The sequence below is a fragment of the Rousettus aegyptiacus genome, unplaced genomic scaffold, assembly GCF_014176215.1.
Source record: "Rousettus aegyptiacus isolate mRouAeg1 unplaced genomic scaffold, mRouAeg1.p scaffold_m13_p_1, whole genome shotgun sequence".
NCBI lineage: Eukaryota > Metazoa > Chordata > Mammalia > Chiroptera > Pteropodidae > Rousettus > Rousettus aegyptiacus.
In genome coordinates, this window is record NW_023416284.1 from 12,648,437 (window position 1) to 12,664,698 (window position 16,262).

Here is a 16,262-nt window from a genome sequence, read left to right on the forward strand (position 1 = left end):
ATAAAGCTTTGGTAAAGAGGCTAAATAGAAAAAAGCAAACATTACTGGCTTCAGCCTATAAAACTGAAAACACAGAAAACATAAAAAAGAAAATTATAATACAAAAAAGAAAAACAGGAATACTTGCTTTTAATATTTCTATAACTAAAACAAAATAGCTGAGGACACAGGTCATTTTCAGGTCGCCACAGGCCTTTACCAAATTTAGTTCCTTCAAAGAACCCACTGCCCTGATTTTATTAACCAAACTGACTGCCCCAAAACAGTAACTAGATTCCCCAGAAGTGTCAGCAGCCCTGAGAGAAATTACACCCTGAAGTCTTTCCATATAAATAGAGAGAACACTGTGTATTCATAACAGACAGCAAAATTGTTCTATTATGTCAGGACTATTTGGGCACCTGAATTCAAACTCATTAATCTTTACTTATCTGAAGGGTGAATAATTTCCATCCAAAGGGCTAGACTTTTAATGGAGGGGGAGTTCAAAAGCCCCCTGAAAACATAAACAAGATTTTCTGTGCATAGACAGTGTTCTGCGGAGGATCTATCAGTTTTCATCAAAATGTCAAAAATGTTACACAGAAAAGGTTAAGAATCACTCTTAAGATCCTCAACAGAGCTTCTTGGAACCTCAAACTAGGAAGCTGGGGTGAGCATATCTCTAGGTACGCATTCTGAAGCACCAGTTTTATAAACTATTCATATTGGATTATTATGAAAATGCTAAGCATATTTTTCCCTTGCCATTAGCACTTTTCAAATCAGTATTTATCTTCTTCATCCCCCATCATCCCTGCCCACCCCCTGCCAGGCTTCACCTCCTTGCCTCTTTGCAGTCAAAGGTCTCTGCCTGAAATGGTCTCATGGGCCTGCCATGCATTACTGTTGCCCACTTAAGCAGGTTTCAGTTTATATTCAAATCCATGACTAAAACATTTTCCTTCATTTCTGATTTGTTATTTGAACACTAAGTACAAATAAAGGACATCTTGTCACACAAATCCCCTTCTAGTATTCTTACATATATAAAAGACTATCTGAACTTGCTAATTCAATTCAAACACAATTTTGAGGAACTGAAGATTTAATCGAGCCATACAACGAGCAGCTAACTGCAGCTCTGTACTCCAGTCTCGATGTTTCAACGTGTGTCAATTTATCACATGATGACTGCTATCATCGAACAAATAAAAAGTCCTACACTCCCTCAGGGTAGAAAAACAAAATTGATAACATTTCACCATTAGTATGTTCTAATGAAATCTGTAAACTAAATTTCATTTACTATACAAACTCTTAGGTTTTGGCAATTGTAACCTTAAAGTGTGTAAAGCAAAGAGAACAGGGTTGTGAAATACATCAAGAAGAAAATGAATCTTAGCTTCGATGACATGAGGCAAAATAAAACCTTAAAGTCACATAAAACCAAATATCCTATATTATTTCAAATAGGTTTAAAAATTATCTCCATTGGAAATTACATCTTAAATTTATCCTCTTTAACAACTGTTGCTGTATTAGTAACTATTTCTATGTTGCACCAACTCAGAGCTTTTACAAGCCCTTCCTTTTATGAAATACATCAGAAAAAGCATACTTGAAACACTTAAGTCACAGCTCTTTGTGTCCAGTCAAATAACGCCACCAAATTCACCAAGCACTGTCATCACTCAGCACAGTGGTCCTTAACTTATCACTATGTACTTCAAGAACACTTACTATGGGCTTCTTAATATGCAGAAGATGCTCAAAGATACAACTAAAGAATTGTTTACTTGCTGGAACTGTATAAAAACTTAAAGGCCTAATCACGTATGGGCACTCAAGACAAATGAAAAGACAAATTATAAAGGAATTTAAACTCACAAAGCATTAAGTGAAGATATGTTTAAAAGACCCAGCAATGAACTCCACCTCAAAAGTAGGCAAATCAGCCAACCGATTTCCCCCACAGGAAAACTAGAGATACTGATCAAAACTAACCAGGTTTTCCATGAGCAACACTAAGTTACACTAAGCATTCTCATGGGGGAACAATTCTTAATTGAACAGAATCATGCGAGATAAAAACATTATGAAATCAGTACACACATCACACTAGAATGGAATTTATCTTCACTTTGAGCCACAGTGCCTGGACTAAAAAAAAAAAAAACATAGACTAACAATATTTAAAGAGCAGAGAAAATGACACTTGACAGAAACCAAAAGGATGACCTGAAATGCCTAGAAGGGAGACAGCTTTACCTTCTCAAAGTAATCCATACAGACAAAAATCAAACTACACTGAAATAATCTGTGGACCTCACAGCAGTTTCATATTTGCTCACACTACTTGCTCTGAAAGTCAAATACACGATGACACAAATACAAAAACACAACACATCTAACATCCAGTGATTATTTATTGACTTATAAAAATACAGCGGATGGGGGAGGTGCATGATGAAATGTTATTCTCAGGTAGGTAATATCTTTCTAAATCTCCATGGGACTCATGAATTCAACATTTTACTTTCAACAGCTAGTTCTGGACTAAAATACCAAATCTTTTCAATCAAAGCTGTCCAAAAATTCTACAATCAAGCAAATAACATGAAATTAGCCACAGTCAATACTAGACCTTACTCCAGGAGCCCTGGTCCCCTCTAGACATCAGGCTACGAAGAGTAAATTAAAGCCCTTTAAATATATTTGGCATAACGCAAGCATTCCAAGAAATGAGACTTTTGGGGGTGATGGGTAATGTCAGTTAACTTCCTCTTCCTTTAAAAAGGTCAAAGACAGGGAAGCGTCCGGTGTAACATTTCCTCCTTAGATCGCGTTCCACCATAAACCACATCATAACTCCCCCAATCGCTAAAAAACATTAGCCAGAAGGAGTGCTTTCTGCACACTTTCACCTTAGATTTAAAATCAAACTTACCTCAGAAACGAGCTGATTAGTTTCAAACAGGAAATTTACCAATAAAGTTTATTATGTATTAATAATAATAGTTAGGGGAGCCCACCATGCCCCGCAGCAGGGGCGACTAAAGGGTGTCGTCCTCACAACAATCAGGAAAGCCTTCCCTGCAAGGTTGGTCCCAGGCGCCAGCAAATTCTGCCTAATAAAGGGGGGAGGGGGAGTTTGGCAGAGGAGAGGTAAGAAGGGGGAAGGGTCCCCCAGCTCTGAAAGGGAAGGACTGCAGAAGCGAGGCCGAGTGGAGCTAGTTTTCGCAATACTGCAGAGGGTCCCAGGGTCCTCCGCAGCGCTGCTGCCGGGACACCCCAAAAGCTCCAGCCAAGCCCAGTGTAGGGGCGTGAAGAGCAGCCCCTTTTTCCTGGTTGGGCTGTAGCAAGCAGCCAGCAGGAGGGTCCCCGGAAAGGCCACAGCCCCACTGCTCTGCGGCGGGGAGAGCCGAAGGGCCGGCAGGAAGGTGAAAAGGATACTGTTGGGGCGCCTGGGTCTGGAGGGCCCTGATGTTCGGGTGAGGAGGGGCCGCTGCTGCTGCTGCTGCTGCCGCCGCCGCCGCCGCCGCCGCCGCTGCTGCTGCCGCCGGGTGAGGAGGCGGTACCGCTGCCGCCGCCGCCGCCGCCGCTCCGGTGCCGGGTCCGGTTCCTGCTGCAGCCGCTGAGCCTGATTTCAGAGCCGGTTTCTGCGGTAAACTCATGGCAAAGCGAAGCCACCAACCCCCCCAGAGCGGGACCGGGCGCGCCGGGGTGCAGGGGCCGGGGGCAGCGGGGGGGCGGGATGGGGGCAGACCCGGGGAGGCGGCGGGAGCGGGGGGCCGGGGGAAGGCTGGGAGGAGGAGGAGGAGGGGACCGGGGCCGGTCACACACGCCCGCCGCCGCCGCCGCCGCCGCCGCCGCCGCCGCCGGCAGCAGCAGCCGCCCCGCGGGCCAGCACCACCGGCTGCCGGTCTCCGTGACAACGCGACCCCAGGGGGGGGGGCCGGACCCGGCGGGGGCAGGAGGCGGAGAGACCGGACCTTTCACGGCAATATCCTCATGGGCCGGCGGCGGGGGGTCTTTATCCCCCTCCCCGGGGGAAGCGGCGCCCTTCTCGGTAGCGGGGCTCAGGCGATGCCGGCGGATTTTCTTCACTCAACGAGCAGAGCATCCAACATGGCGCTACGGCCGCCTCCAGCAGTCCGGCAGGACGGCCGCTCGGCAAACTTCGGGCCTTTTCGGAGTGGCTCGGGAGGCCGAGGGTGGGAAGCCTCTTCGGCTCTTTCCGGAGACTGCCAGTGGTCGGGATTCTTCGGAAGCACTCGGGGGCGTCTTCGGCCGCCGTTCGGAGGCGCTCTGGGGCTGACTCGCTTCCTCGGCAAAGATCGGCGAGGGGGGCTTCTGAGGCTCGCTGCGGCGGGGGTGCGGGGCGGAGGGAGAGACGTCGGGTCTGCAAGAGTACCCCCTGCCGCCCAGCCTCGAAGAACAATGGTAGCGGCCCTGGAGCCTATGGTCCGCAGAGCCCTGCCCCCAGGGACGGGAGCGGTGAGGCGAGAAACTCGGTTACCGTGGAATGAACCACCTAACCAAAGTGAAACCGCTGGCTAAGAACCTGCCGCGTGCGCGTATTAGCATAACCAATAGCCCTCGCCGGCCCCTAACTACGCAGTTGACGTCCATTGATTGTGTCGACATTTCGCCCTTGTACACTCAGAGATGTAAGTGGAATGAGGAACCCCATATCCCCAGCACACAGACTGGGAGAGGAAAAGTGACTGGCTCAAGGTCATCCAGCCAGGAAAGGACAGAGACAAGCCTGCATCTGATAACCCCCTCATCTGGATAAACCTTGCCCCCTAACAAGTTTCCTGGGACCCGATCCCACCCCCTCCACCCCCCTATCTAATCAGCAGTCTTGACTGAGAGTTCTGTGGACGGAGTCTTCCAAGGCCTGCCCCAAGACTGGAGTGCCCTTTGCCCAGTAGCCAGTAGTCAGCTCCCCAGTGTCCTATGCCAGGGTCACACTAGTTGTTAAGCTCCTTTTCTAACCAGCTGGACCAACCAAGACCACCCCGCCACCTCCCTATACATCTCTCCCCCACAGGGAGAGCACTGAGTGGAAAGGAACCACAGGCATCTCGAAGCAACAGGTAATAATGGTCACCACTAGACACAATATTCACTATCTCACACAGTCCTGTGAAATAAGTAGTACTCGTTCTACAAATGAAGACACTGGGGCTTGGAGAGGCTCAAGACAATCACACAAGAGAAGAGCTCAAAAGAGCAAGACTCTCCCGGAGTCACATGGAGAATGTGCCCAGGACTCCTGCTGTACTGCTTCACACTGCCTACGTTTCATTTTTTTTTTTTTCATTCACATATAGCACTACACGTAGTGGGTGCTTAATGAATTAATTCTCTCGTAATTGGGCCCAAAATGCTCCCTCTGGGAGAAAGGAGCATCTGGAAGAGGGTAACACCACAACCCCGCCCCCACAAGGAAGACTCATCTCCTGTCTCCAGACTGGAGCAAGGAGCCACTTCATACTCTGGAATCCTAGACCATTTGCATTTGTAACACCTGATTACTTAGGATTGGATTTGCTGCTCTTTGACTCGCTCCGGGAAAAATTCCCAAGTGTCCTTCAGTTCCCAGGATTCTGAGACCTCAGACTTCCTTATTTCAATCAAAACCTTTTACCAAGAAAGAATTTGTTATCTCATTTACACTAGGGTGATAACAGACTGATAATTGATTCTGCTTTTCTGGGCTAGTTTCATTTTCTAATGTAATAATAGTTACAAGGATCTGGCAATTACTGTGTGCCTGGTCTTTGCTAAGTACTTTATGAGCATTATCTCTTAAAACGGATAGACTTTGGGCAAAGTAGTGGAAAAGTCTCTGATAAGATTCTGGCCCCACCAATCAATGCAGGGAAGTTCATAAAGAGCAAAGTCAAAAAGGTAGAGCTCTTTCCTTTCATGGCCTGCTCAACACCTCCCTCTCACAAAGAGCAGCGAATATTGATTGCACACCTGCGCTTTGCCGTGGCACAACTTTGCTAAACGTTTTTGCTGAGATTAACTCATTCCCCTCAACAACTCTTTTAAGATGTTATTATATCCCATTTACAAGTAAAGAAACTGAGGCTCAGAAGTATGAAGAAATGGCTTGCATAACTTTGAAGTGGAAATCCCGGTGTTCAAACCCAAGGTATCTTACTCCAGGTCTGATTTGACGACACATTGCCTTTAACACAGCCACCTCTCCAGTGTGGCCAGAGGCACAGTCAACAAAACCGATTTTGTGAACTTGCCTGCCGAGAGCCTCCAGGGTTCCCGCATTGCCTTCACGGTCCTTCAGTCTAAATTCAAGATCCTTCAAAATCTGGACTCCACTTCCATGCTGCCACTCTCCACCTCACATCCACAGTTGCAGCTATCTTGGTTCTTCTTGCTCTGCGCGCAGATTGTTCCTACCATCTATAACCCCACACTGCCCTCTCCCCACTTAGCCCATTGGCTAATTCCTGCCCTAAGCTCGACTCAGGCCTCACCTCCTCCAGGCAGCCTTTCCTCATTCCCCAGGCTGAGCTAGGTACCCCTCCTCTAGCTCCCTCCACAGTGGATGCTTAGCTCTCAGAGCACTCTCAGTGTTGAGCAATTAAGAGAACAACCATTGGGACCAAAACGTCAGTTTGAGTCTCAGCCCACCATTTATTAGTTGTATAACCTTGGAGAAATTACTTAACTCTCCAAGCCTCAGTTTCCTCATCTGTAAAATGGAGACTACTTCCTAGCATGAGAAATAAGAAAACAAATGCAAAGCACTTAGCCCAGTCCTGGGCTCATAGTAATTTTTGGATACATTTTTGCTATTATTCATTTACAGGGGAACATTACTTAGTCATTTAAATTATCCCTGATATCTAGCACTCAATAAATAAGATGGGAAACTTACTGAAGGACAGAATAATTGTGAATTGCCAGAGGATTTCACATTACCTTGGAGAAGCCCTGGGTACCACAGAGCCCAGGCTGGGCCTCACTGCGCAGGAAGAGAAGGGTGAGAATATCCTGGAGCAGGTAATGCTAGCCCACAGAGGAGTGTTGTATCTTTGACCAACCATCCACTGTTCCCAGAGCCCACCACGCTCCCTCCAGCAGAGACCTGCACCCTCCCTGCCCCCAAATAAATATACTTCTTCATCTTCGTTCAAAGAGTGGAAGACAAGCGAAGACTTGGTTTACACATCTCCTCATGGCTAGGCGACAGACAGTGCTGTGCTTACCTGTGATCATGTGGGATCATGGCTCTGTTTCTCTGAACTAGAGACTGGGCTTGGGGAAACCCTGAATTTTTTAATTGAAACTTTGGAAAACATTGTTGCAAGTTGAAGTTTTCTGCCCCTTTTTATTTTTCCTCCTGGGGAGAGCTAGCCACCTAGCATAAACACAAGCCATGTTATGCCAACAGATGTCATCTTTAGTAGCCACAGAGAGTTTGTATATTTTTCAGCACTCCACTCTGAGACATGTAGTAGACGTCCCCCAAGGCCTGACGAGGCAGAGCTGGGCATGGATCTTGGTGGCCCTAGGCAGTTAAGACATAGAGATGGGAGGCCAAGAGGGCTTTTAAAAATAAAAACAAATAAAAAGGAGGAGTTAGAAAGACGAAGGAAAGAGAGACTGCAGGACCCCTGTCTGAAGTACATGTGGATAGAAGGAGAGAAACCCCGATGGGAAAAATAAATAGTTTGACCCATTCTTTATACTGCAGACGTGTTTGTAATCGCCATGAATGCTCTTCAGTAAAGAGCTGCACCAGCAGGTCCTTCCCACCATCACAGAGACCTGCAGTCTGTGAGAGTGGTGGTCCCTGTCAAAGGCCACAAACTTGGAAGACATGGGGATTCCAACCTGACAGACTAGCTGATCAAACATAAGCAAGTTTCCTAACTTCTCTGGGCAATTTGCAAAATGAAGACAGGAAGTCTGCCTCTAAAAGATTAAAGCCACACTTAAAGGAGCTTGTCTGTAGAGAGTCAAAGTAACCCCTCAAGGAAGCTTAATTGTTTCCCTTTTCCCTCCAGGGCAAAGTCGCAGATTCTCTAATTTGCTGCCACTGTCACTTCTCCTGGACCAATTGGTCCTAACCCTTCGCCCACAGTGTGAGTAATGGCCTTCCATTTCTCAGCTATTCCTGCAGGTGACCACAGTCCTCATCAGCCACCATGGCTACAGATAGTTCATCTTCACCAGGATGCGAGATGGAGCAAAAAGTATTATCACAGAATGGTTAATTAAGATAGTGAATTTTGTTATTTGTATTTTACCACAATTTTTTTTTAAAAAGTATTATAATAGACTCTAGTCAGGACTGAAGATGCAGTAGAGATTACTTCACCCGACTTCAGGGATAGAACCCAGAAATAGGAAAGGCTTACCTCACAGTCATATAGCAAGTGAGCAGCGGAACCAGGACAGAAACTCATGACTTCCCTTCACTGCTAGGCCAAGGTATTTCTCTGTCTGATGTCATCCTCTCCTTAAGAAGCAGCAGGATGCCACCCCTTATTCTTTTCCCATTTCAGGCATCGGCCATTCCTCCCCTGCATGCCTTCTTCCGGAGTGACAGCCAGTCTTCAGAAATCATTTCACACACATTTATTGAGTGACAACTGTGAGAGGAATGTGAGACCACATCTAATTGGGAAAAGGAGTAGGTAACTGGACATACAAGTTAAGTATGCGCCATAATTATTTACGTTAAAAAGTTAAGATCATGTAACTTCTCTGCTCAGAGCCCTCTACTGTCTTCCCTTCTCAGTTGGAGTTAAAAGTGCCTTATGTTAATCAGGTGACTTTTGGAAACCCCTTAGGTTGTCAAGGGAACAAACCTCATGATTTGAGGGTTGAAACTTTCAGTTCTACCCTTTGACCTATGAAAAGGGAAGAGAGGCTGGAGATTGATTAAATGATCAGCCATTGGCGATTCAACTCAATCATGCCTATTTAATGAAGCCTCCATAAAAACCCAAAAGGACATCGTTCTGAGAGTTTCCTGGTTGGTGAACATGTGCACATGGAGGAGAGCGGCACCTGAGAGAGAGCCTGGAAGCTCTGAACCCCCTTCCCCACGTGGACCCACCTTATGCATCTTGTCTACCTGGCTGCTTCTGAGTTATACCCTTTCATAATAAACCAGTGATCCGGTAAGAAAAACGTTTTTCTGAGTTCTGTGAGCTGCTCCAGCAAATTAATTGAACCCAAGGAAAAGGTCATGGGAACCTCTGACCTCTCTAGTCAGTTGGTCAGAAGCACAGTTAACAACCCGGACTTACAACTGAAGAGGAGGAGGTAGTCTTATAGAACCAAGCCCTTAACCTGTGGGATCCGATGCTATCTTCAGGTAGATCGTGTCGGAATTGAGTTAAATTGTAGGACACCCAGGAGGTGTCTGAGGATTGCTCGGTGATGTTGGAAAAACACATATTGGAGCACCCGATAAATGTTTGTTGCCTGACTAACAAAAAGAATGCTGTGGGTACACATCATGGGAGTGGGAGGAGAATGGAGATGATGGAGCAGTTACCATGTTCTGACTCCTTAGCACTTCATTCTCTGACCCAACGTGGGAAGTTTTAGCCTGTGCTTCGAGTTGAGCATCGCTTGCAAATGCCTGTTTTGAAAATAGAATTAATTCCTTCTGGATGTGTGTGTCATCATCAAGATACTGCTTTTCTCTCTGCTGGTCAGTTCTGAACAAAAATGGACAACGTTTTCCTAGAAAGGGGAAAGGAGATCCAGGGAACCATCCCAGGGGACGCTGGGGACAAATAGACCTGGATCCTGATCCTAACTGCTACTATTTCTTTTTGTAGTAAAATACACAACATAAAATTGACCACGTTAACCATTTTGACGTGTACAAGTAGTGGTATTAAATGATACTCATGTTCAGTGACATTCACAATGTTGTATAATCATCATCACTGTCTTCCTCCAGGATTTTTTCATCCCAAACCGAAACTCCATACCCATTAAACAACTCCCCACTCCCCCTCCCTTCAGCAACCACCATTCTTTCTGTCCTTATGAATTTGATTACTCTACGTACCTTGTGTAAATGAAATCATATAATACTTGTACTTTTGTATCTGGCTAATTTCACTTGGCACAATGCTGTTAAGGTCCATGCATCTTGTAGCATGGAGTAGAATTTAATTCCTCTTCAAGGCTGAGTAATAATTCACTGTTTGGATATACCACTTCCTTCCTTATCCATTCACAAGTCAGTGGACATTTGAGCTGTTTCCACCTTTTGGCTGTTTTAAACATGGATGTACATGTATCCATTTGAGTTCCTGCTTTCAGTTCTTTGGGGTAGATACCTAGAACTGGAATGGCTGGATCACATGGTAATTCTGTTTAACTTTTTGGGAACCACCATACTGTTTTTCACAATGGCTGCACCATTTGACATCCCCACCAGCAATGTGCAAATGTTACAGTTTCTCCACATCCCTACCAATATTTATTTTCCTTCCTTCCTTCCTTCCTTCTGTCCTTCTTTCCTTCCTTCCTTCCTTCCCTCCTTCCTTCCTTCCTTCTGTCCTTCCTTCCTTTCTTCTTTCCTTCCTTCCTTCCTTCCTTCCTTCCTTCCTTCCTTCCTTCCTTCCTTCTATCCTTTGTTTTTTCTTTCTATAGTAGCCATCCTAATAGGTTTGAAGTCGTATCTCATTGTATGGTTTTGATTTGCATTTCCTTAATGATTAGTGATGCATCTTTTCATGAGCTTATTGACCATTTGATTCTTTAGAGAAATGTCTATCCAAGTTCATTGCCCATTTTTGAATTGGGTTCTTTTTTTTTTTTAATTTTTGTTGAGTTATAGAAGCTTCCAACTCTGCCACTTTTAACTATGTGTCCTTAAACAAATTACATAACTCCACTGTGCCTCAGTTTCCTCATCTGTAAAAAATAATTTTTAAAAAACCTATTCCTACTTCCTAGAGCTGTTGTGAGGATTAAATAAATGAACAAAAACCAATGGTGAGCACGTCTGGCTGATAGAAACAACAATAACTAACATTTTCTGAGTACTTACTACGTGCCAGGTATTGAGCAAAGCCCTTTGCATGTAATAACGAATGCACAGATGGAGGTCTGAGTACTAATACTGCCTGCACATGGGTGAATCTTAACAGGGGCTCCCTTCCTCCCTTATCTGACTAATCATCCATCATGTTCAGGAGATGGCTGCTGGGCCTGGGGACGAGGCTGCCTTTGAGCTCACTGATAACAGGCCTTATTAGCAGAACTCCCTACACACCAAACCTGCTGAGCTGCCCTGTTACTGAGATCAGCTTTGCCTGCCACTGCCCAGTGAAAAGTCTCTAAAACCTGCCTCGCAGGCCTCCAGCACTCTCTAAACTAAGGCACTTCACACAATCACACACGTAGCCCATCTCGAATCTGGAAACCACATCCTTCTACCCTGGGTGGCCCAGCCTTCTGCTGGCCTTTTTCAAGCCTGACAACATTTAATCATCCTGCCAAGTTTGCTGCCTTGGGAAAATCCTGGACTCCGATTTTCCCCCTATCTGATGACTAGAAGAGGAAGCTGGACTTACAGATGCCCACAGCTGGTGCCAAGCCCCAGGCTGGCTCTGATGGTCTCTGTGGGAGCCAGCCTGACAGTCCGGCCTGGCCTGGCCTATGGCACTCCAGACACCTGGAAAGAGGCTGAGGCGTGTTGCTATGCTCTGCCTTTCCCACAGGCATGAGAATGAAAATAGCAGCAATTTAGAATTAATTCTGCACATGAACATTTTTCAGTTTGCCAAATTTGGCAATCACGCTTTTTTTTTTTTTCTACCCTCATTACATGCCTTTTCTTCCAGTTGAATAGAAAAATTGAAGAAGATGCTTGGTTCTCACCCATATGCAGGGGAAGTGGGGACTGGATAAGGGGCCAGGTTCCTCAGCCAGGTACCTACAGCCCTACTGCACCTGGCTCTTGCCAGTCTCCACACCCTCAGTTCCTGCCGCTTTTCTGCTGATAATGCGCCCCGAATGGCCATACACTTCGATGTCTCCACATCTTCCATTCACCGCTCCTCCACCTGGAGTGTGTGCTGCTCCTGGGGTGCCTAGCAAGTCTTATTTATTATTCTTCACAACCCAGCTTAAGCATCATCTTAAGGGACAAACTCTCCTTGATTCTGCTGCCCCCCAGACAGACTCAGTCACTGCCTGCTACTTCGGTACTGGGACGTTATATCTTTACTCTCGCACACTGCATTCGTAAGAGCGTATATAGCCCGGTACCTGGCACGTAGTAAGTATTCAGTGAACATTAGCTTTTTTATCTCTTCTATGGAGCTGGAAATGGCCTGAGGTTAAGTATTTCAACTTGCTTTCTGAACATAAAGTAAATAGAAACCTTTTTCATTTCATTACCGTAGCACGGCCGGCTTTCCGCTTTGGCCAAAAGCACTAAGTTCTGTTCTTGGCCTTCTCAAGCCCACGTGTCAAGAAGGTCTCCCTAAAATGGATGTAAAACACCCACATCAGTTAACCCAGGCTCAGTAAGTCCCTGTAACTTATGCCCATAGCTCCCTTCACTTTTCACTTTTGTACTTACTTGCATCATGGCTGCTCCTCGCTAGAACGTAAGCTCCTGATGGCAGGGACCATCGTTGCCATGTGCCTAGTACCCACAGGGAGCCTGGAACATAGGAGACGCTTTATAAATAGTCGAGGGTTAGATGGTGATTGTATTACTGAGTGTAACCCTACTGTGGTAGATTTGGGGGAACACCCTCTCTTTGGGCAATTCTGAGTCCTCCACCACACAAGGAATCTGGAGTGGCCTTCTCTGCTCCAACACCTGAACACACCTCTCTTTGGTACCATCACTGAGAAATGTGGGAGAAGAAGGGCCCAGGGCAGAGCGGCTCCACTTCTACAGCAGAAGGCTTCGGTTTCAGAAAGAGCAGGCCTTGGCTCAAATCCCAGCTCTGAGACCTTAGTTAAATCACTTCTCCCTTCCGGGCCATGATTTCTCTCATCTGTGTGCAGGGGATGCCAGTGAATCCAATGTGCCCGCAAAACTGGGAGGTAGAAAGACCTAGAAAGTCCTGGGTGCGCAGGAGGTCGTCAGTAAGTGGGGATCCTCTTCCCTCTCCCTTCAACTCTTATCTCTCTGACAGCTGAAGCTCTTAGGGGTGGGCCCACGTGGCTCCGTTGTGAACTGCACCCATGGACCAGGGAAGCACAAGAGTTAAGAGCTCAGGCTCTGGAACCAGGTTGCCTGGGTTCAAATTACAGCTCATTTAACCGTGTGATCTGGGGCAAGACATTTAACCTCTCTGTACCTCAGTCTTTTTAGATCTGTAATGCAGTAATGATAATACAGCACCAATCACAGAGGACTTTACGGTAAGTCAGTGGAAGGTGCCTAAGTACATAGTAAGCCTTCACAAAACCCAAACGTGAGCCAGCTCTTGTATTCAGGTAAAAGGTCATATTTACATAGATCCTATCTGGTCATCCTCAGAGTCGCCCATGACTGCATCTGCCACTGTGGCTTGGGGTTTGCGAGGACTTGAATTCCTGGACTGCTATTCTTGGCCGTCCCCCACCCCAATTCCTGGCCTGGAAGTGAGAGGAACTTGGCTACAGGAAGTTTTCTGAAGGAACGATGTAGTGGCTAAAACCTCATCTCTGGGTTCAGGCCCAACCTGGGTTTGACTCTAGCTTTACCACTTGCGAGCTTGCCCACTTTCCCTCTCTAATCCCAGTCTCCTGCTAAGAACCACAATGTCTATCTTACAGGCTGGATTCGAGGATTACAGGCGATAACATATGCAAAGCTTCCAGGATGGAGCCAGGCCCAGAGTAGCTGCTGGGTGAATAGCGAGTCCCTTCCCTCCCTCTCGCTGGCACTCTGCCCCCTCCCAGCACTGGCACTGCCTAGCAAGTTCAAAAGTGGCTGCTGCAGCTGTCGTTTCTGAAAATACATACCCTGGCTGCTTTTGTCTTTTCATCCAAGTCTTCCCTAAAGCCTTAAACATTCCCAAATCAAGGGTTTAAAAAGACGAAAAAAAAAAAAAAAAAAAAAAAAAAACCAAGCTGACCTATCCAGGCTGCTGGCTGGCAATAGTCCCAGAGGATCTTACTCTGCCCGTCATTGAGCTTGACATTCAGTTCCCTCAGTGAAGTTCACTCACATCCGACAAGATCAGTGAGAAAAATAGGCAGCGATGATCAAAAGGGCCAACAAAGGCTCTTGGGGTAACTCTCTCAGCAGGGTTTTGCACCACACAAAAGTGCACGCAGGGGTGTTCCATAAAAGCTCCTCCACTCACAGGCATCCCTCATGCCCAGAGACACCAAAAAATGGTTCCCATGGCAACGCTGCTGCAAATGTTATATATAAATGTGTGTGTGTATACAGCCACACAGAGATGCACAGAAATAAACTCTTGGCACAATATTTTCCTGTTTCAAACATGAAATAACCTGCAAGGATTGATTGCTAGGGGAGAGGACAAAGAAGGTTTTGTACAAACGTGCTTCCAATGGGCTGGCTTTCAATGATGCGCACCTGTTTTGATGTGGGTCTGTTTTGTTTCCTGCACCTGGAATATAGTAGATACTCAATAAGTTATTGTTAAACAAACGAATAAGTGATGGATAAATGAAAGAAAGGGAGGGAGGGAAGGAGATAGAAGCAGCTTGGGATGTCAGGGCTGGAACGGCTCCTTCTGAGTATCCAATCTTATCAAACCCCCTATTTTTCTGTCAGAGAGACTGGGGCTCAGAAAAGGGAAGAAATCTTGCCAAAAGTCACAAAAGGAATTACTAGCAGAGCCCAAAGGCCTAGAGATTTATTAAGTAAGCACGTCATGAATGTGACTCAAATTTCTATCCGACTAATAAACGGGCGTTTATTATTTGTGCCAACAACCGTGTAAGTACTTATGGATGTTCTCATCATTTGCAGCCAGGCAAGGTTAGGATGCCCATTGAACAGAGATGGAAACTGGGGTGCTGGGAGGTGAAGTCCCTTGACCAAGGTTACGCAGCTAGTTCGTGATGGAATGGGGATTAAACCCAGGAGCATAAAACCAGGTTCTGAGCCCTACGTGACACAGCCTCTCTGAAATGAGGGCCCGGGGCCTGGGCCAGAGGGAGGAGCAAACGGAGGAACAGTGGCAGGGACCGTTAGCTCCATCTTGCAGGTATCAGGGGCTCAAAGAGGTGAAGTAACTTGCCCAAGTCAGGGACTGTAGGGAAGGGACTGGAACTCACATTTTGGGGTCCCAGACCAGGATTCCTTCAGTTTACTTACTGCCTTCTAACAAAAACACCTAAGTTGCTGGCTCCTCGCAGTCATCTAACTGGGCAAGGGAGAGAACCCCCTTGGGCTGTCTTTGAGACCCAGGACTCAGTCTCAGGGAAGTGGACTCAGGGCTTGTTCCAAGCGTTTCTTTAGCGTTTTGCGCCATCTGGTGGTCATATCTTAAAACTAGCAAGAAGTGGCGAACTCCGTCTCAGTGCTTTGGAAGGAAGTGGAAATGGTACGCAGCGTCTAGCTGCAGGCTCCCTGCTACCCGTTTTTCCTCCGCCTCCTGACTGATCTCCGCGCTTCTGCTCCCATCCATTCTCTGCACAGGCAGCAGAACTGCAACCTAAAGCTGATTTATGCCACTCTCATGCTTATACTCTCCAACAGTTTCCCATTGAACTGAGGATAAAGCCCAGTCTTCATTATGGCCTCCAATGGCCACGGGCCTTCTTCCAGTTGCTTGCGTATGTTCAAGCTTCTTCCTAATTCATACTTTACACATACTAGTCCCTTCGCCTGGCTCACTCTTCCCTGCCTTTTACCTAGCAAATTTCTGCTTGCTCTTCAAGTCTCAGCTCAACGATTTCTTCCTCAGAGATACTCCCCTGTACTTCCAGATTTGCAGTGCTCTCTACAATTGCAATTTCTTGGCCTTTAACTACCTTTCTTGGCAGCTAACAACAAGACCCTGAACTCTTTCAATGTTATATTCCCAGCACGTAGCACAATTATTAGCACATAGTAGGTTCTCAACATTTGTCGAATGGATAGGTGATTGAAGGAATTAACAAAACAAAATAAACAAAACTCCTTGATATTTATTAAGCACGATGTGTCAGACACTATTCTGAACTCTTTACATGTATTAATTAATTGAATTCTCACAAATCTCAAAACCCATTTTATAGATGAAGAAAATGAGCCTCGAAGTGTTCACTCAACTTGTCCCAGGTAACATAGGGATTTA

The 16,262-nt window shown here is 46.2% G+C and overlaps 1 protein-coding gene across 36 annotated transcripts in view; it reads right to left on the reverse strand.

Moving 5' to 3' along the window:
• Nucleotides 1–4,115, reverse strand: part of EIF4G3 (eukaryotic translation initiation factor 4 gamma 3) — a 267,806-nt gene extending 263,691 nt beyond the window's left edge. For 20 of the 36 annotated variants that reach the window (XM_036229662.1, XM_016149223.2, XM_036229651.1 and 17 more), the window contains exon 1: nucleotides 3,436–3,722. In XM_036229662.1, coding sequence (XP_036085555.1) covers nucleotides 3,436–3,656 — 221 coding nt within the window. In that variant the 5' untranslated portion in view covers nucleotides 3,657–3,722. Of the gene's footprint in view, nucleotides 1–3,435; nucleotides 3,724–3,974 lie in introns of those variants that run through there. The other 16 variants (XM_036229665.1, XM_036229679.1, XM_036229667.1 and 13 more) reach the window with 4 other exon arrangements.
• Between the last annotated feature and the right edge of the window lie 12,147 nt (nucleotides 4,116–16,262).